Source organism: Phocoena phocoena, chromosome 17, assembly GCF_963924675.1.
Source record: "Phocoena phocoena chromosome 17, mPhoPho1.1, whole genome shotgun sequence".
Taxonomy (NCBI): Eukaryota; Metazoa; Chordata; class Mammalia; order Artiodactyla; family Phocoenidae; genus Phocoena; species Phocoena phocoena.
The window spans coordinates 59,492,791-59,513,035 of record NC_089235.1 but is presented as its reverse complement, the minus strand read 5'-3'; the positions used below and the strand labels follow the sequence as shown (position 1 = coordinate 59,513,035).

General features: G+C 36.1%; 1 protein-coding gene across 1 annotated transcript; it reads left to right on the top strand.

Annotated features, from left to right (window-relative positions):
* Positions 1–226: 226 nt before the first annotated feature.
* On the top strand, positions 227–19,693 carry RAD21 (RAD21 cohesin complex component). The gene is made up of 13 exons (XM_065895499.1): positions 227–370; positions 5,077–5,206; positions 6,769–6,868; positions 8,808–8,914; positions 9,213–9,419; positions 9,880–10,005; positions 10,339–10,461; positions 12,228–12,451; positions 13,645–13,804; positions 14,234–14,379; positions 17,078–17,227; positions 18,555–18,638; positions 19,502–19,693. The coding sequence occupies exons 1-13, from the start codon at positions 227–229 to the stop codon at positions 19,691–19,693; spliced, it is 1,893 nt and encodes a 630-aa protein (XP_065751571.1).
* The last annotated feature ends 552 nt before the right edge of the window (positions 19,694–20,245 follow it).

Sequence of the window (20,245 nt, the reverse complement as noted above, 5' to 3'; positions counted from 1 at the left end):
CTTAGCATTTGGGGGGATCTTTTCTTACCTTCTCAAAATTAAACAATAGATATGCATACTATACTTCACTCAAGCCTTTCATAGTTTTCATATTTAGAAGAATAGGAGACTTTTATTTTCAGGTTTCTTGTATGTCTTGATAAATAATTCAGTTCTCATGTGGTGTTGTTTGCATTAACTTTTTGTCCCCTTCAGGTTTCCTCCTGTTTCATAGTCAACCAGAACAATGTTCTACGCACATTTTGTCCTCAGTAAAAGAGGGCCTCTGGCCAAAATTTGGCTAGCGGCCCACTGGGATAAGAAGCTAACCAAAGCCCATGTGTTTGAGTGTAATTTAGAGAGCAGTGTGGAGAGTATCATCTCACCGAAGGTATGTTTGATGTTGATATTTTTATTCACTTTGTTGATTGTTCATTGATGTGTGAAATAGAATTCTATAAAAACAGCTTCTTAGGTAGGCACCGATGTATATTGGAGGTAAAGAAAATCCATAGCCAGAGTTTCAATTTGATACTCTTCTCTTTAAAAATTCTGTTGAGTACACAGATATCTTCATTTGCCTCTTTCAATGGCAGATAAGCATGGTCGGGCAGTACCCAAATGTTTTATATTTAACTTTCTAGATGTTTTTTATACTAAATATGTGTATAGGTATTCCTGATTGAGGAATTTACAAAGTTTTCAAAATAAGGACCCACTAATTAGAAAATGTTGCAGGGGCCAGATCTAACTATTGATACTTTATCCACGTAGCAAATAGTATCCAGAACACTTGCTCCACCTCAGCCTCCCAGGCCTACTTGCTGTTTCTTGAAGATACCAGAACTTTTCCCCATCTAGAACTTTTGTACTTGGCCATCTTTCCCTAAATATTTAATTACTGTGTTCCCCTAGAATGGAAGCCTCATGAATGTCCTTACCTTATCTGCCTTGCTTACTACTCTGTTTCTAGAGGAGATTTTATTGATATCCTCTGAAACTTCTGAAGCAGTGGTTTCCACCCTTGTATTTCACAAATAGTATGACTTAATATGTGTTTTTTGTGTTGCCAAGGAAATACCATTCAAACAAACAGTCACAATTATAGCTACTAACATCATGAGCATTTCATTGAGGAACAGACAGGATGACTTTAAAAATGTATGAAGGGCTAATCTCAAAATAAAGGTATAGTCCTTGAATATAATTTTTATATATTCACATACACACACATACCACATCTGTGTTTTAAAGGTCCTTTCCTGGGCTTTGTATTTATGCATATGCATACACACATACATGTACCAGTTTTCCTATTTTGAAAGCATTCCAGATTGCAGCTCCCTGGATCAGCCTTGGGAGCTCCTCTTAGAATTTACAGTTTGGACAATGCTGGTATAGTGTGTTAAATAAGAGTAGTTCTTTACTGCTGAAGGAGCAAGGGGATCCCAGGAATAAAGGTGGGATGTAGCAGAGACTTGTTCAGAAAAGTTTTCTGGGAAAATAAATGTTTCACAGGAGAGAAGTGAAAGTTTGTATTTGGAATTAGAGTAAATTATAAAATTTCTATCTGTATATGGAAATTCAACTGGTTTTAGAGTTATAGTGTAGAATTTATTGGTGTTAAAGATGTTTCTATTATGTTATTTCTAAGACAATACTAATTAGAAGACTTTACAAACGGGAAAATAAGTGACCTGTAGTTGTACCACCTAGAGAAATCTTTAGTATTTTGCTATGTCTTCTAGACTTTTATGGGTGCATGTGTTATACATGTAATTTTTCTCCTTTTTTATGCATGTATAAAAAAACTGCACTGTAAGTTTTGTAACAGGACTGCATTCAGGAAAAGCTCTGTTCATAACTCTGCCATCATTTTTAATGGTTGCATTGTACATTGTCATAGTCTTTTATCCACAGAACTTAAATACACAAAAAAACCCAGAAACACAACTTGACCAAAATTGAAGTGAGGTCATTTGTGTTTTCATAAATTCACTGTAGAAATACTAATGTGTATGGTTATGGGGAGCTGCTGCAGACACTCTTGGGAATGTTGTAATAAACGGCATGTGCACTGCATTACCTTTATAATATTCAAAAAGCTCTGAATTCCAAAACACATTTGGCCCCTAGGACTTCATATAAAGGATTATGGACCTGAAATTTATCATTTTGATTGTGTATGATTTGTTTGACTAGCTTCTTTTGGGAGGGAGGGAAATAATCCATATTTTTTCCAAATTTTTTGAATTTAATTCCTCTGGTCTGTATAATGCAACCATTAAAAATTATGATAATGCCCTGAACAGAGCTTTTCCGGGCTGCAGGCTCATTACAAAACAATATAATACAGTTTTTTGTGTACACATGCACACAAAAAGAAAAATTGTGTTTATGCATATATAAAAGCCTAGAAGGCATATTAAAATATTACTAAAGGTTTCTCTAGGTGGTAGGATTACAAGTTTTTGTTTTCCTCTCTTTAAAAAACAGCCATTTAGTAACTGTTACTAGTAAAATCTTTTGTTCTCTGTCTTTCCTTAATGTTGATGTTTAGAAATATAATCATTGGAGCAGGTGATATACTTATTTTAAGATTTCTGATGTGCATTAACAATTGTTCTGTGGGGAAATTGCACCAATGTGCACTGCTGGTCGAATTGTTTGAGAAGATGATATTTTCTTTTTATAGGTCTGCTTACTCAGGTGAATGGAGAAAGGAGAAATTGAACTCTTTTCTTGAAATTGATATGTGTGGCTAATCTTTAACATCCATAAGCAAGTATTGAGGGTGATTTGGCTTAAAAGGATAACAAACTTTTTCATAATATGTGCAGAGTACTTTGTACCCCATTAGGGACACTACAACTTTAAAAACCATCTCTAAGTGTGTTTTTATTTGATTGATTGATTTTGTTTTATTGTGATAGAATATATCACAATAGATATCTCCACAGGGTGAGCTGACCTGAAAATTTCTAATGTCTGCTTTTGTTGTGCAGTTCTTGTGGTGAAATGTTGGTTTAGTCGTTTAGAACAAGTGGCAGGCAAATTGCTCCTTGCAGCTGCATGCGTTCTCTCTCCCCCCTTCCCCTCTCAGTCTCTGGTTGGAACAGCCCCTCTTAAATCCCTGCAGATCAGAGTTTTCCTTGGATGTATAGCCTGTGTTCTTGATTATACCTCCACTCTTAACATGAGCTAGTTCAACAGCAGAAATGCCACACCTCATTTTACCTATTCCAGGACTGAACTCTGAACCAAACTAATCCAGAAAGAAAGACTTAGCCCAAAGACCACCTTTTTATTTAATGAGGTGACTACTTTATTATCTGCATTTTTAAGAAATTTACTTTGAGGTAACATTGATTTATAACATTATATAGGTTTTATATTTCTACTTCTGTATACCCCACAGTGTGCTCACCACCAAAAATTTAGTTTTCATCCATTACCATACAGTTGATCCCCTTTAGCCATTTTGCCTTTCCCCCATACCCTTCTCCTAAGGTAACCACTACTCTCTTCTCTGTATCTCCATGTTTTTGTTTAAACACCACCTTTTAAAAGTTGCTAATTCTGGACAAGATAATGGCATGCCAAGATTGGGGGTTTTTTCCCTCCTTTTTTCTTAGGTGAAGGTGCAGTCAGCAGTAATTTGAAATTTCCTAAGACTACACCATAAAGGGAGATTCTCATTTTCCATTATGAGCAGTATTTTAATTGGGTATTATTTTTCATATCAGGGATTCATCATCAGATAAGTCCTAGATTTAGTTATAAATTTATTATAGTTTCAGATACTTAAGAATTTATAACAGTAAATTTATAATTTATGCTGTTATGAGATGTGACCATAAATATAGAGCCTGAGTTATTGTAAATAGGATTCTAGACTGCTATAGAGAATACCCATATTAAATAAAACAACACATTGTATTTGTAAGTTATAAGTAACATAGTGTACTAAGCATAATTTAATTTAAACTTTAAGCAAATATTTAACAGCTTTCTTTGCTACTTAAAAATTTGATGTTTTTATGGTGTTATCTGGAAAACAATCTGGTAAAGTTGAGCTCATGTTTTCTTGTTCTTAAAAAAAAAAATTCTTATTATAACCAGAGGAATTTTGAATCCTTCTATTTAGATTGGGTATTTACTTCTCTCATTCTTTTCCAACTACTCTGTCTCATCCCACACACTGGATCCCCCTAAGCACTGATCAAGATCTACCTTGATAAAATACAGGCTGAGGAATGTATTTTCTTGTGAAGAAAGATGGATACCATTATCCTTTATCAGTTAGTATGCTTTCCAGTCAGGTAATAAAAACTCAGTGAAAAGTGGCTTAAACAATAAGGAAATTAACAGTCTTATTTAACTAGAAGTTTAGAAATAGGAAGATCTAGGTTCAGCCGTTCAAAGATGTCATCCAAGGACTCACCTTTCTTAGTTTAGTGGCTTCTTGTCCTCATGCAGACGGCCTTGCAGTTACGGGGGTACTGCAGGCAGCTACAGGCCCCACCTACTCACAGTGCAGGAAGGGGAGAAGGAAGGGAGGGGTGTTCGTTGTTTTGTTTTGTTTTAATTGGGAAAATCTTTCTCAGAAATTCTCTGACCTACTTGACACTTCTCGTTGGCTGAACTGGGTTACATGCCCGCTCAAAAACAAGCACCAACAGAGAAGAATGAGACAGTCATCCTTCAAGACTGGGGACATTTCACTTCCCAAATAAAATCAGAGTTCAGTTAGCCAGCAAGGAGCAATGACTCTAGATTGGCAACCAAAAGTGCCACATACTTCTTAATGTGCTAATGACAGCAGTTCATGGATTGCCTTAATACTTGCTTCATAGCTACCTTCACATCTATATTCATTCATGAATTTCTGCCAGTCTTTTCTTTGGGTATACTCAGGAAATTTACAGGTAAAGGCAGTGAGAAATAAAATATACATGATTGTGAGGTAACTTCAGATGAATGGTTAAAAGTATGGAGAGATATAAATTGCCTATGAATTGCACAACATACAAGCTTTGAAGTAGTCTCTAAATCCAGAAAATTAACTTTATAAATTAGAGTAATGTTAATTCACAGGTGAAGATGGCACTCCGAACGTCAGGACATCTCTTACTGGGAGTAGTTCGAATCTATCACAGAAAAGCCAAATATCTCCTGGCAGACTGTAATGAAGCATTCATTAAGATAAAGATGGCTTTTCGGCCAGGTATTGTTGACTTTTTTGTTTTGTTTTTAACTTTGGAGTTAATCACGTTTAGTTTAAAAACTGCTAAGCAGATATGCTAGATGAGCGTAGTTTGTTTTAATTGCAGTACAGGGAACCCCTTAAAAACGGGGCAGAGCTTAGAGAGGCAGTGTTTCAAGGGAGAAAACCGATTTTATTTTTGTTCTACATATGGAATTATGACAGTTACACCTTTTTTGTTAATCCTTTGGAGTTGCCTTTTTCTTTTAACCCCTTTTTCAGCAATCATCAGAGGTTGAAGTGTGGAAAACTAATTGTTCTGTGATTTTTAAAAAGCTCAGGAAAGAAAATATTAGAATTTTAATTTTTTCCTGAATAATTTGTGTATTTTTTTTTTTTTTTTTTGCGGTACGCGGGCCTCTCACCGTTGTGGCCTCTCCCGTTGCGGAGCACAGGCTCCGGACACGCAGGCTCAGCGGCCATGGCTCACGGGCCCAGCCGCTCCGCGGCATGTGGGATCTTCCCAGACCGGGGCACGAACCTGTGTCCCCTGCATCGGCAGGCAGACTCAACCACTGCGCCACCAGGGAAGCCCTTAGTGTAGTCTTAAAATCAAATTTACTTTTAGCTTAAGTTGTTGAGACTTTATTAAATGTTCTCTATAGTTCTTCGTTGTTGTTTTGTTTTAGGTAATAGTTGATTCTAAATTGGACTCTAGCAACCAAACTTGCACCTGCATAATTACTACTGTATAATTTTTTAAAGCCTTGACAACATTTTATTCTGATTAAAATAATCCTAATGTGTAGGAGAGATGCCTTATACCGTAATTTCTACTGTTGTTATAGTCTTATACTTCCATTTATTTTAATATATAAATAGTGAAATCTTTGAGATCTAAGATTTGGTTAAAAGTAAAATATTTAGGCGGGGGCCATGACACTTTAGGCAGAGGCCGATGATTTCTTATATGTGGCTACTAAGTGTATTTTGCTTAAATAACATGTTTTGTTTCTTTTTATCTTCTAAAGCAATGCATTTTTATTACAGACCACTTGAAAAATATAGGGGAAAATGTAAAGAAAATTGAAATAATTTAATCCCACTTTCCTAAAATAACCAGTTCCTCTTAACATTTGGGGTATTTTTTTGCAGTCATTCCTTTTCCTCATAAATTTCATGCTTATTTAGAAAACTGTTATTAATATGTATTTACTTGTTGATACGTCCTTTTAAAGACTTCTCAGTTTAATGCATAATTAGTGCTTTGACCTCTTGTAACACAAGTAATGTGGCTAATGATTATTAAAAAAACAAAAGTACTTGAGCTTCAATGGTACTTTGCAAATATTATCAGCCCTTCTGGAATATAACCTTAAGAAATTATACTGACTTTTTTTTTTTTTAACATCTTGTGTTAGTTTCTGCTTTATAACAAAGTGAATTAGTTATACATATACATATGTCCCCATATCTCTTCCCTTTTGTGTCTCCCTCCCTCCCTATACTGACTTTACCTTCCTTGACCCCTTGATAATCTTTGGTGTAGCCACAGGTCTTCAAGCTTACCGTTTCTTTTCCAGGTGTTGTTGACCTGCCTGAGGAAAATCGAGAAGCTGCTTACAATGCTATTACTTTACCTGAAGAATTTCATGATTTTGATCAGCCATTGCCTGACTTAGAGTATGTCTCTCTCTCTCTTCTTTTTTTTTTTTTTTGACTTGGGGTACAAAAAACATTATTGGCTTACAAATGCATAGTTTTCTTGGGATGTTTTGACATTGCGTTAACATGTAGCTAGAATGCATGTGCTTTCATTTAGGGTAGTATATAAATATGAAACGTAACCTAGAAGTGTTTCTTCTGTAAGATCATGTAGAAGATGCCAGCTTTAACACAGCTAAGAGAATTCTGATTTGCTTAGGCCATTGTGTAAACTGAACGGCAGTCTAGCTGTTTGCTTTACATAATGATATCAGTAAAACTTGAACTGGTGCTTCATGATTTTTTTTCAGAGGTATTATACTAAAGTCATCTACCAGTTTATCATCTTGGCCAAGCTATACTCAGCCACAATTTTTGTTCTTTTCTTTTTTTAATAAACATATGAGATAACTTTCTATAAAGAGCAAGAAAGGGTCATTGTCACACAACATTTAAGAAGAGAAAGTTGTACAGAGATGGCCATTACAGCAGAATACTGTGGTATGTTTCCCTCTTCTCAAGTCTTCAGAATTCAGCTATGATTACCATGACAGGGAAGTGACTGTCATTTTCCAAGTGACTGAGTAGCACAGTTATCCGAGAAAACCTCTACACCAATCCCCATTTATTTTTTGACAAATTTGTCTGCTCTTTTAAAAAATGATCTTTGACTTTTAATTTATAGGAGTAAATTTATGATTTATTTTGCATTAATTGTGTTAATTAGTGCTAGGCACTATTTGGTTGCTTTACTTTTTCCTCCCTTTCTTTATACTATTTTATTTTTAAAATATTTTTATGGTGGAATTTTTTAACATAGCTAAACAGTAGAGAGATTAGTAAATATTATGAACCCCAGTAAATATTATGAAGCTGATCGTCCAGCTTCTTTCATTATCAATATATAGCCAGTTTTATTTCGTGTGTACCATTGGCCCTTAGACAGGTTTCACCTGGGAGGGTCTACTTATGTGCAGATTTTTTTTCACTAAATACATGCTACAGTACTACACAGTCTGAGGTTGGTTGAATTAGTAGATGCAGAACCACAGTTACAGAGGGCTGTCTGTAAAGTTATATGTGGATTTTTGACTTCAGGGTCAAAATCCCTAAATCCCACGTTGCTCAAGGTCTCAGCTGTATTTCCCCAATTGACCTTCTAACAATGGATTATTTTAAAGCAAATAACAAATACTTTATTTCATCTGTAAATACCTTGGAATGTATCTCTTTAGAGGCAAGGAATTTTTAAAACAAAGCCATAACACTACCACAGGTTTTTTTAAATTACAATAATTCTTTAATATAATATACAATCAGCAGTGAAATGCCCCCAGTTGACGCTTAGGCTCCCCCCGCCCTGCTTTGTTTCAGCTACGGTCTATACAGAGTTTCCAGCCTGCATTTGGTTGATATGTCTCAGAAGTCTCTCGTAAGAACCTGTAACAGAGCTACATGTTTTTTGTGTGTTTGTCCTTGCCATTTATTTGCTGAACAAACCTGGTGATTTGTTTGGAAGTATTTACATTCTGAATTTGGTCGATGGTATTCCACATTTGTACTAAACAGTCTCAGAAAAGACAGTAACTTCAGTGTTCACATAGCCTGTAAGTTGCAGGGCCCTGATGAAAACCCATGCCTAAGTTTTTGCACTGTATACCATGTTGCCTTATGTAGTGATTTCAACATATTATATTTTGCTTGCTGGTCATTAACAGTTTTAAAATTTAAATACAAATTAACTTCCACATCATTTAGATTCTTGGATTGTATATTTATTTAATATTAAATATTTAGGCTCCATAGGTTGTATGTATGGTTTTTTTTCTTGCTTATATAAAGAATTGAGATGTGTGTTCCCTTATAAATACATTACAATGAGACTTGAGACTACATTGTATTTGAAATTCTCTTAAAGTGACATCGATGTGGCCCAGCAGTTCAGCCTGAACCAGAGTAGAGTGGAAGAAATAACCATGAGAGAAGAAGTTGGAAACATCAGTATTCTACAAGAAAATGATTTTGGTAATAGAGAAACAAATCATTAGCCACTAGCTATAATGTTAAAATTATGTTATGTAATATATTTAGGGTAACCTAAATTTGGATCTTATATTTGAATTTTCTCATTATGCACCAGAATCAGTTTATGAAATATGATAAAGATTTAAAGTTTAAACTAGATGTTTTAATATTCAAAGATAAATAAGACTTCAGTAAGCAAATGTGACATTATAATTAAAATAAATCATTAGCCATTTTCTTTTGATTCGGTGATGTTTCTAACTTTTTTTCAACTAATGACCAACTAAAATTTGTTTAGGTGACTTTGGAATGGATGATCGTGAAATAATGAGAGAAGGTAGCGCTTTCGAGGATGATGACATGTTAGTGAGCACTGGTGCTTCTAACCTCCTATTAGAGCCTGAACAGAGCACCAGCAATCTGAATGAGAAGATTAACCATTTAGAATATGAAGACCAATATAAGGATGACAATTTTGGAGAAGGAAATGATGGTGGTATATTAGGTAAGTCACAACAAGGTGATTATTCTAACATAATTTCTTTATTTAGTTGCGGGGTTTTAGAGCAGTTGCTAATTCTTAGTCCTGAGCATCTCTCTAGGTATATATGTGTGACTTGTCACCAGTTGGTTCAGTAAAAGTTTTCTGTAAACCTGTAGCCTAAAAATGTTTTAACAATACCTAATTTTGTTTAAAACTGCTTGTCTTGGAGTTTTAAGTTTTACTAATTCTTCGAAGTGCTCTGTTTGTGTTTAAGTAAATATATGTTTTAAAATTAAGAGATTTTTTTTTCATATGTTAAGTGTTTTATACTTTTGTATACTACCTTGAAGAGAACAGATGCATATTGAATACAGATTTAAATTTTTAAATTTAATCCATTTTAACATTTTTCCAGTGATTGGCTATTGTTCTTTTAGCATTTCTTTTTCAAATTGTAACTAAATTACATTCCCTATTTCAGATGACAAACTTATTAGCAATAATGACGGCGGTATCTTTGACGACCCCCCTGCCCTGTCTGAGGCGGGGGTGATGTTGCCAGAACAGCCTGCGCACGATGATATGGATGAGGATGATAATGTGTCAAGTAAGCGTTTCGTGTTCAGTGATCCTGGGCATGATGGATGGCATCCAAAAAGATATTTACTGTAGAAGACCAAAAAGTAAAAGTTTCAGCTTTTAATAAGCTGTAAATCTCCTTAAAAACAGTGCTTAGATTGAGTCTCTTTAACCCTGTGTTCTGCCCCCTTTTTTGGGCAATAGGTCAACTGGAGAGACCTCCTTATAACTAGAAAAGTGTTTTTTCTTTGGAACCCATGGGTTTCTTTCAGTTACTCAAAGGGATTTTTTTCCCCCTCATTTGCTGGATATATATTATTAAATAGCCAAGCCTTTTGTGACCAAATTTCTGCTTTTATAGTGGGTGGGCCTGATAGTCCTGATTCAGTGGATCCTGTCGAACCGATGCCAACTATGACCGATCAAACAACACTTGTTCCAAATGAGGAAGAAGCGTTTGCCTTGGAACCTATTGATATCACTGGTGAGCAAACAAACTTTTTGACTTAGAACTTTTTCTAGTTCTGGCTCATGTCCACTAATCTGCTGTTCATTTTAAATATAACTAAACTTCTTTTCTCCTTTGTTAGTCATCTATAATGGAAACTTTAATTCACTTATAATTCGAATATCTTACAGAGTATCTTTACAAGTTGCTGTGAAATAAAAGTATGGAACAAGCTTTCTGCTAATAAATATCTTAGTCTTTGGGGGTTACAAAAATGCCAACAGGTCACAAGTGTAACAGCACTGCAAGGCATTTTTCAGTAAAGTACAAGATTGACTAATCAGTTATCTTCCAAAATTCTAGATTCTGTGTATGGTTTGGGCTACAATCTGGGAAAATCTAAAAATACTTTTAACTGGAAATATCAAAGGTTCTAAAATCAGTATTTTTCTTATACTGCTTATTAAGAAGCACAGCAGAGCATATTTAATTGGGGGGTGCTGCTTCTGAGTAAAAGAGGCAGTATGTAATTTGGATGTGAAACTTTAAAATTTCTAGATGGTGTGTGGATGCAATGGGGTAGAATACTTTAAGTCATTTACAGTATAATTCAAGTTACTGTTATTACTTCTAAGTAAAACAAGATTAACTTTTTGGGTTTCCTACTTAGAATCTGATCACCAAAAATTCTGATTTGGGCTTCTGGTTTAAAAAGAGTACTTACTGTGTAGCTATATTTAGGAACTAAAAATATAAAAATGAACAAGTCTTTATCCTCGTGGAACTTAAATAATAGGGGAACATGGGTAATTAAGTAAATTATATACTATATTATTGACAGATATTACAGAGATCTATAAACAAGGTAAGAGGGACATATACTGCAGTGTTTAAAATAGGATAATTGAGCTTAGCCAGCTGTTACAAAAACTTGAACTTTTTAATTTCAAGGAAGGGAACTCAGTAGCTGGAGGACAGGGCCTGGACAGAGGCTGTCACTGTATAACATCTTTTTGAATCTTGAATTTTGAACCACATGAGTATTTTAAAAACCTATGGGGTATATAACATGTATGACAATGAAATCTTGAGGAATTTATTTAATACCATGAGCTTTTCTGTATCTTAAGAAATTGAGATAATGTTACCTCTTTGTAAGAGTTTAGTAAGGATTAGAAATGAGGATACAAAGAGTGTACAGGATGGAGTTCTGGGTTCATCTGACTGGGTTTGGGCTTGTTTCACTTTATCAAGCTGCTTGTGCAGCTGCCATATATGAATTGTAACTTTTCCAATAAAAATCATAGTAGTTGCAACCTTTTATGGAGTCCTCAATCTATGTCAGACATCATACTAAATATTTTACAATCCCCTATAAGTGGTTGGCCATATTTCAAATGAGAAAATGAAGAGGTTAGCAAAATGAAGTTAACTTTTCTTAATGGTCACTCACTTAATAAGTGGCAGAACCTAGGACTCGAGCCCAACTCTGAACCAAGTGTGATGTGTTTACAATATAAAGCTACATGGGCAAAAATGAATTGGCTCTTGCCATTATTTTGCTCATTTTGTGCTAAAAGTCAGCATTCATTCATTCAGCAAATTTTTATTGAATACCTATTGTACGCTAGCCTCTATATGGTACTTGGGAAACATCACTTAAAACAGATTCTACTCTCACGAAAGCTTAACTTCTCTTCAAGGTGTTTAGAAAAGCAGGAATATAATGAGACCAAATCTGGTAGTTGTATGTTTCATGCTGGCCTCAGAAAAAATGACCTTATTTTCTTATATCATGCCAGTCAAAGAAACAAAAGCCAAGAGGAAGAGGAAGCTAATTGTTGACAGTGTCAAAGAGTTGGATAGCAAGACGATTAGAGCCCAGCTTAGTGATTACTCCGATATTGTTACTACTTTGGATCTGGCGCCACCCACCAAGAAATTGATGATGTGGAAAGAGACCGGGGGAGTGGAAAAACTTTTCTCTTTACCTGCTCAGCCTTTGTGGAATAACAGACTACTGAAGGTAATATAGTTTGCAGAATTTTAAATTTCATATAGATTTTGATCATTTTTTAAAAGAAACTTTTGTTTGAATCATTTTTGATCAGGTATTGCTCAGTGATACAGCACCTTCTCTTTTTTTTCCCTCCCTTAAACAACAGTATACTGAACATAAACCTGATCTGAAAGATCATGATAAGTGACACCTGCATTTCTAAAAGATGTAGAGTTAATCTTCACTGTTCTAAAAAGCCACTGATGTTTTTAATGACAGTTCTCTCAACTTTCTATGATACGTTACCACTTCTGTTGCCTTAGTGTGTACTGTGGTTCCAGTCTGCAATCTAGATGTTGCTTTCTGGCTAAAACAAGGGGTCGTTCTACTTTTCCCACAGTACAGAAATCTGGCTTTATGAGAGTTTTTTTTCACTTACAGGCCCTTTCTGCTCACTTCAGGTTCCAGACTATTCTAAAGCAAAGTTCTGAGGCATCATAGAACCAATTGATTTTTACTATAAAGTGTTTAAAGCAGCAAGGCTTTGGTAAAACTGCTGTATATTGGAAGCACAATCGTAGAATCATTTGGAAGAAGGTTTTGAAGTGGGGTTGTTTTTTTTTTTTTGACTCAGTGGTCTCAATGTTAGGAATTTTTCTTAAGGAGTAATTCAAAATATGGAAAAAGCCACTTCTATAAAGATGTTCATTAATTATTATTTACAGTTAAACGAAACTTAAAATATTGAAGAATCATTCAAGTGTGGCATATATATTTACTTCCACTCAGTGGAATGTTCAATCATTAAAAATACAAGAAATGACAGTTAATGAAATTACTGTACAATATTAAGTGAAAAAGGCACTATGCAAAGCTGTTGGGTATGATTTCAGTTAGATTGTTTTAAGTGTATGAATATGAAAATAAACTGCAGGTAAATAAATTTAGAACTTTAGGGTTATCTCCAAGTTATGAGACAGACAATGGTTAAAAATTTCATTCTCAACTTTTCTAAAATTGCAAGTGAAAATTTTTACAGAGGATTTCAAATTATAAAGTAGAATGAAGCATGAATATAGCATTAAGTAGAAATCATGCTAAATATATATACAGATAGTTAAAACATACTTACGGAAAATAGTAATGCCAGTGGCAGGTTTTCGGTTCGTGTGATTTATAGTAGAGATTTTATAATTGATATTTATTTCTTTATTTAATAGCTGTTTACACGCTGTCTTACACCACTAGTACCAGAAGATCTTAGAAAAAGGAGGAAAGGAGGAGAGGCTGATAATTTGGATGAATTCCTCAAAGAATTCGAAAATCCGGAGGTTCCCAGAGAGGACCAGCAGCCTCAGCAGCAGCAGCGTGACGTCATCGGTCTGTTCCACTGGGATAGTTCCCGGATACAATCGCAGTGAACATTGGCTTAGAATTTACCTATATATATTGCCAAAGTAAAAGAAATCAGGAACAAAGACGTATTCTCAAATTTTTGGACAGAGAAATACATGCCTTATATTCCTTTGTTAGCTGGGAAGTTTTCTGTTTTCAGAAAGGTCTGAGGTCTAGGACTTGGCCGAGTGATAGTCTGCTAAAGGGTTGTCCTGCCTTGGACTGGAGGTGGGACGTGTCCTTCTCAAAACCTCTTCCCACCTTTAAATGTATTATAAATTTAGTAACCTTTGTGGAGGTAAAATTTTATTCAGCCTTCTTCGTTAGGGAAACTCTTAGCATATTAGTATTAAATGGTTCTAGAATGTTGAGGACTGTATGACCGTTGTCCCCTCTTCATATGATCGATTGCAGATGAGCCCATTTTGGAAGAGCCAAGCCGCCTCCAGGAGTCAATGGAGACCAGCAGAACAAACCTGGATGAGTCAGCCATGCCTCCACCACCACCTCAGGGAGTTAAGCGAAAAGTGGGACAGATGGACCCAGAACCCATGATCCCTGTAAGCACAGCTCTCCAAGATGTTTGGGGTGTGGGTGTGCGGGCAATGTTTTAGATCCCTAGTAATAGCAAGTGTTATTTAAGGAGACCTTTTGAAGTGTCTTGGTTTGGGCAGAAAATAGTAAGGAATGGGTCCAGAAAGAATGACAGCTGAGGATCAAAACACAATGTCCTGTAAGTGGGAGGTGTTCTTAGGAGTTTTTGGTTTTTCTGACTCGGCTTCACAGTGGACAGTGGACTAAAGTGAGCATCCTTGGCTAATGTGGAATCCTTGACTCTGAACTTGGTTCTGGTTTTTATTTTACTTCTCAAACATTAGCCCATGGTGAATCTGACAGTCTAGATAGACTAAGTAAAGCAGCATATGGAACCTGTTAAGTACGCTGTGAGTAAAATGAAACAAACTTCCTGCTAATAATAACTTTGTCAGCAAGATGGAACATTTTTTCTCTGCTTTTATTGATATAATTGACATATATAAATTGTATTAGTTTCGGGCGTGCAATATATAATGATTTGATAGATGTATATATTGTGAAATGATTACCATGGTAAGTTCAGTTAACATCCATCACCTCACAGAATTAGATTTTCTTGTCACGAGAACTTTTAAGATCTACTCTTAGCACCTTTCAAGTACATAGTATATAGTTGAACCTCCTTATCCATGGATGTATACTGAGGGCTGTCTGCAGTACGAGACTTGAGCATCTGTAAACTTTAGTATTCACAGGGGATCCTGAAACCAGTCCCCTGTAGATACTGAGGGACAGCTGTATTGTTAATTGTAATCAGCATACTGTGTATTAGATCCCCAAAACTGACTGTGACCAACTTCTACTCGTTTCCCCCACCCCCTAGTAACCACCATTCTACTCGCTGCTTCTGTGAGTGTGAGCTTTTTAAGATACTTAAGATTCCACATGTAAGTGATATATCTATCATGCAGGATTGAGCTTTCTCTGATTTAGCATAATGCCTTCAGGGTCCATCTGTTGTCACAAAAGGCAGAATTTCCTTCTTACGGTGAATGATAGTTCGTTGTGCACGTATATTTTCTTTATCCATTTATGTGTTGATGGATACTTAGGTTGTTTCCATAGCTTAGCTATTATAAATAATGCTGCAGTGAACATGGAAGTGCAGAGATATCTTTTTCAGATAGCAATTTTATTTCCTTTGGATAACCAGTGGCTGCACCAATATACATTCCCACCAACAGTGCAAGAGGTTCCCCTTTTCTCATCCTTGCCAACACTTGTTATCTCTTGTTTTTTGGGTGATGCTTCATTGTGGTTCTTATTTACGTGCCCCTGATTAGAGATGTTGAGCACCTTTTCATGTACCTGTTGGCCATCGGTATTGCTGTCTTCGGGAAAATGTCTGTTCAGATCCTCTGCCCATTTTAATCAGTTTGTTTTGCTCTTAAATTGTGTTGCATTCTTTATATACTTTGGATATTAATCTCTTATGATTTGCAGATATGATGAAGTCCTACTTGTTTATTTTTGCCTTTGGTGTCAAATCCAAAAAGTCGTCAGGACCAATGAGCTTATCACCAGTGTTTTCTTCTATTTTAGTCTTTTGTATGTGTCTGTCCAGTTTTCCCAACACCATTTATTGAAGAGATTGTCCTTTCCTCATTGGATGCTGCTTTGTGCTATATGCATAGGTTTATTCCTGGACTCTATTCTCTTCCGGGTTCTGGTTATTCTTTATAAATACTCCTGTATGTCTTTAATACTAAGCAGTTTTAGGCTCTCTTACGTACTCCTCCAGTTGCTGAAAAAAGGTAAAGCAACGTCCTGCTACTTCATTCAGACTGGCTACCGTTAAGTTCACTTCGTGTTCCTATCCTGAGGATAAAGGAAGGAGGTGGTCTGGTTTAAGGCTTCCCAAGCTTAGGTCTATAGAATAAATTAACTCTGGGCAAAGGGAGGCTTTTCGGTACCTTAGGCTCTTGGTTCAGCCTCCATCATCAAGACATTGGCAAAAGAATATTCTTTGCCAATTTTAACAACTAGTTCTCTATGCCCTCTGATGGTAAGGAGTTGTAAAAAAAAAAAAAAAAAAAAAAAGCGTTTTTGAGTTCAGGAACGGGAACAAGTAATTAGTGGGTTACTCTAGTACCACTCTCCGGGTAGTTGTTCCCTTGTCACTCTTTTAATGTTCTCATGTGTTACTATTAAGTCCGAGAAGAAAGAAATTCAAGAAATGGACCCAGAAAAATAGTCTCCTCATTCCTAATATCTGCTGCTGGAAGAGCACAAAGGCTCTTATTTCGAGCTCAGGCTGAGTTGCAGTAGCCCTTATACAGCAATGGTCGACAGTACCAGGCTAATTAACGATCGAGCCTTTTTGCGTTGCCCTGGAGTCAGTGGGTTCTGTTTAGTCCTAAAATGCTAATACAGAAAGTGTTGAGGGTTTTTTCTTGTTTGCAAATTCCTAACATAGAATTAAACAAAACACTTTTGTTCTAAGATAATGAATGGATTAATTTCCTTTGTAAAGTACTTTAATGTTGTGGCTTTACAGTAAAAGAACAAGATGTGTAATCAGGTTTTGATTATGAGGAAGTGTGAAGATAAAGTATTTCTTTCCATTTTGAAAACTGCAGCAACTACATGCATGTTTGCATAGTTAAGAGAAGCTACCCTGAAAATGTGCATCTGAAATTGCCTTATCTTTATTGCTTTAAGCCTCAGCAGGTAGAGCAGATGGAAATACCTCCTGTAGAGCTGCCCCCAGAAGAGCCTCCAAATATTTGTCAATTAATTCCAGAGTTAGAACTTTTACCAGAAAAAGAAAAGGAGAAAGAGAAGGAGAAAGAAGATGATGAAGAGGAGGAGGTAAGGAAACGTTGTAAAAAAAAGATCTGATGAATCAATTCCCAGTCTAGGTTTAGCGAAAATCTTCAACCAGCTCTTTTACTATTTTTCACCTTGGAGCTGAGTTCATTGTGGTGGAGCATCAGAGTGATGAAAAATTTTTGAATATAAGCAGAACTTAGTGATCTAGACCATCATTAAGAACTTCAGATGCTGTGCTGTGTTCTCTCTCATTTGGTCCCTTGGGGGCTTTTCAAGGATATGGGACTTGCCCTTTCACTGATTTCTTGACTTCTGAATTGTTTGTAAGCTGCTTTTGTTATTGTGTGGTCAGCTATTAGCATCTGCCTCTAATCTATTTGTGTGGATTTTGCTTTTTCATTAGACTGGAGTGGTTTGTCCTGGGGCATGCTTTGGCTGTTCAAGTTTTTTCTTTCCCTCTTTTCCTGGATCTTTAAGGTTGTATTTTAGAATGTGTATTCCTCTAATTTTCATTACCGTCTGGTCGTGTTTATAATTTATGCCAGCATAGACTTCATAACCATTTAGTGCTTAACACGAGCCTTACACTGTTTTAAAGTCAGAATGTAGCCCCAAAGCTCTTCCAGCCTGTGTGCTAGAGTATCTCAGCCTTAGTGTTCAATCAGCATTTAAAATTATACTTTCTAATATATGTAATATATGTTAAGCTGTTATTAACTCCTGGTTCTTTGGATGTAGTGATAGTTGCAGCATAGCCTGGAAGCATCTCAGCTGTTGCCCCATGCCAACTTAAGACAGTCTTGTAGGTGGGAGGTGACTGGCAGCCACGCCACTCCAGTTAAATATATATTATAAATTATAGCCCATTGCTTTTAAAACACTGTATGGAACAGTATTACTTACTCATCTTTGCTAGTCTGCAGGCTCTTTGGTAGTGGTCCATAGTGAGATTAGGAATTTTCTGGAATACCATCGTCCAGAAAGAAAATTATGCTACAAAAAAAAATACATAAATATACATTCAGTTAAAATAAACAGTATGCTTAGTGACATAGTCGGTTTATTTCCTTGCTTAAGTTTCTTACCTTAGCAAGGGCCGGAAATGCATAGCTCGCCAACCAGCGATAGTCCATGGACCAGACCGTGTAGATCACACACTTATAGACCAGTACAGAGTCATATATTCAGCTAACTGCTTGCAGGTACAGAGGATTTCCTTTTGTAATTTAAGAAGGATGTTGAACTAGATGCTAAGTGATTTTTCCATTAGTCAAAATGCACACGATTTAGAGCTTTCAGGAGATACGGAAATGCTTCATTTTGTAGCAGTTTTGTCAGTTTTTGTGTGGGGGTCATTTTCACTCAGGATGAAGATGCCTCAGGGGGTGATCAGGATCAAGAGGAAAGAAGATGGAACAAGAGGACTCAGCAGATGCTTCATGGTCTTCAGGTAAAGTCTTAGAGAAAAAATTTCATCAAAGGCTTTTGGCAGTGTTTCCTTAAAAAAAAAAAAAAAAAAAAAAAAATTACATGCTATAACCAGAAAACCTTTTGTGAAACTTTTTGCAAAACCACACCACACACCTTAAACTATTTTAATACATAAGCTGTTGGGCTAAGAGTAAGCCTGGAAAGCATCCAGGTGAACACTTTCCCGTCGTTACCCTGCAAAGCAGAGCTCCTGTGTACATTTTACTTTTGGTTGAGCAAATTTATAAACTATTTTTAATACATACGCTGTTGGGCTAAGAGTAAGCCTGGAAAGCATCCAGGTGAACACTTTCCCGTGGTTACCCTGCAAAGCAGAGCTCCTTTGTGTGTGTACATTTTCTTACTTTTGGTTGAGCAGATTTAATGGGTTGAATCACTAAATTTGTCAAATCATTGTACAGTGTCATTTATCCTTGGGCCTTAATGTGTCAGATACAGAGGAGGTATCTTGAGTGTCTGTGAAATACCAGGCAAGGTGCTCAGGTCTCCTAAAATAAATTCAAAGGATAGTTGACAGTTTTCAGAACTGTAGGTGCTAGATTTTACTGTTATCAATTAGATGAAATTGATAGATGAACTGATTAGATTTTATTAATTAGAAAAAATGAATCATCTATATTAGGTTGCCCCAACAAATGTTAACTTTGTCCCCTTGCCTTTTTTAATGTGAGAAACACCCTGGTACTGTTCAAAAATCTACTCCTAGCCCCCAACAGAATATACAATACAGTATACTTTTTTCAGTATCCGAAAGTAGTATCCTTTTAAAATTACTACTTCATTGTGTAGATTATTTTCATTTAATTCTTCCTTTTATTTCAGCGAGCTCTCGCTAAAACTGGAGCTGAGTCTATCAGCTTGCTTGAGTTGTGTCGAAACACGAACAGAAAGCAAGCTGCAGCAAAGTTCTACAGCTTCCTGGTTCTTAAAAAGCAGCAAGCTATTGAGCTGACACAGGAAGAACCGTACAGTGATATCATTGCAACACCTGGACCAAGGTTCCACATTATTTGAGCAGCTAGAAGCATTATAGCTAGTGTTCATTTCACTAGTGTGTACAAATTGCCCCCATGTGTAGGGCACACAGAACCCTTCAAGAAAATTTAGATTTTTGTGTGTACAAAGTCCCTGCCTCTTTCTTCATGTCTTCTGGTATTTTAAATTTATCAATTTCATCTTTAAGGGAAACTGCTTGTATGGTGTTTGTGTTCTGATGGAGAAAACAAGTACCCCAAGTTTATTTTAACAGTCCAGAACAGATTTGTGCAATATTGGCGCATATAATACTGTTGAGTAGCAGTGGAAAGTCAGGGAAAGGAGAACTTCTCAGGAGAAAATGCCTGACAAGTTAATCTATAGTGTGAATCGTCTTTTCCCACCGGCACCGGGCAGTCTTCTTTGTTAACCATTGTGCTTTAGGGATGGTGCCCAAAGCAGAGATTGTCCTCTTAAGTTTTAAAGTATAATTCCACACTTGATCATGGGGTTGTGTGAAATTGTACTGTAACTAATCCCTTTCAGCTACAAAAAAATAGGACTTGGTTTAAAGTGCCCTATTTTTTGTAA

What these genes read in the sequence shown, in the direction of transcription:
- RAD21 (XM_065895499.1), top strand. Translation starts at nt 227, where the DNA reads ATGTTCTACGCACATTTTGTCCTCAGTAAAAGAGGGCCTCTGGCCAAA. An exon ending in ACCCAGAACCCATGATCCCT is followed by an intron (nt 14,380 to 17,077) that starts GTAAGCACAGCT and finishes TATTGCTTTAAG; the next exon opens with CCTCAGCAGGTAGAGCAGAT. An exon ending in AGATGCTTCATGGTCTTCAG is followed by an intron (nt 18,639 to 19,501) that starts GTAAAGTCTTAG and finishes CTTTTATTTCAG; the next exon opens with CGAGCTCTCGCTAAAACTGG.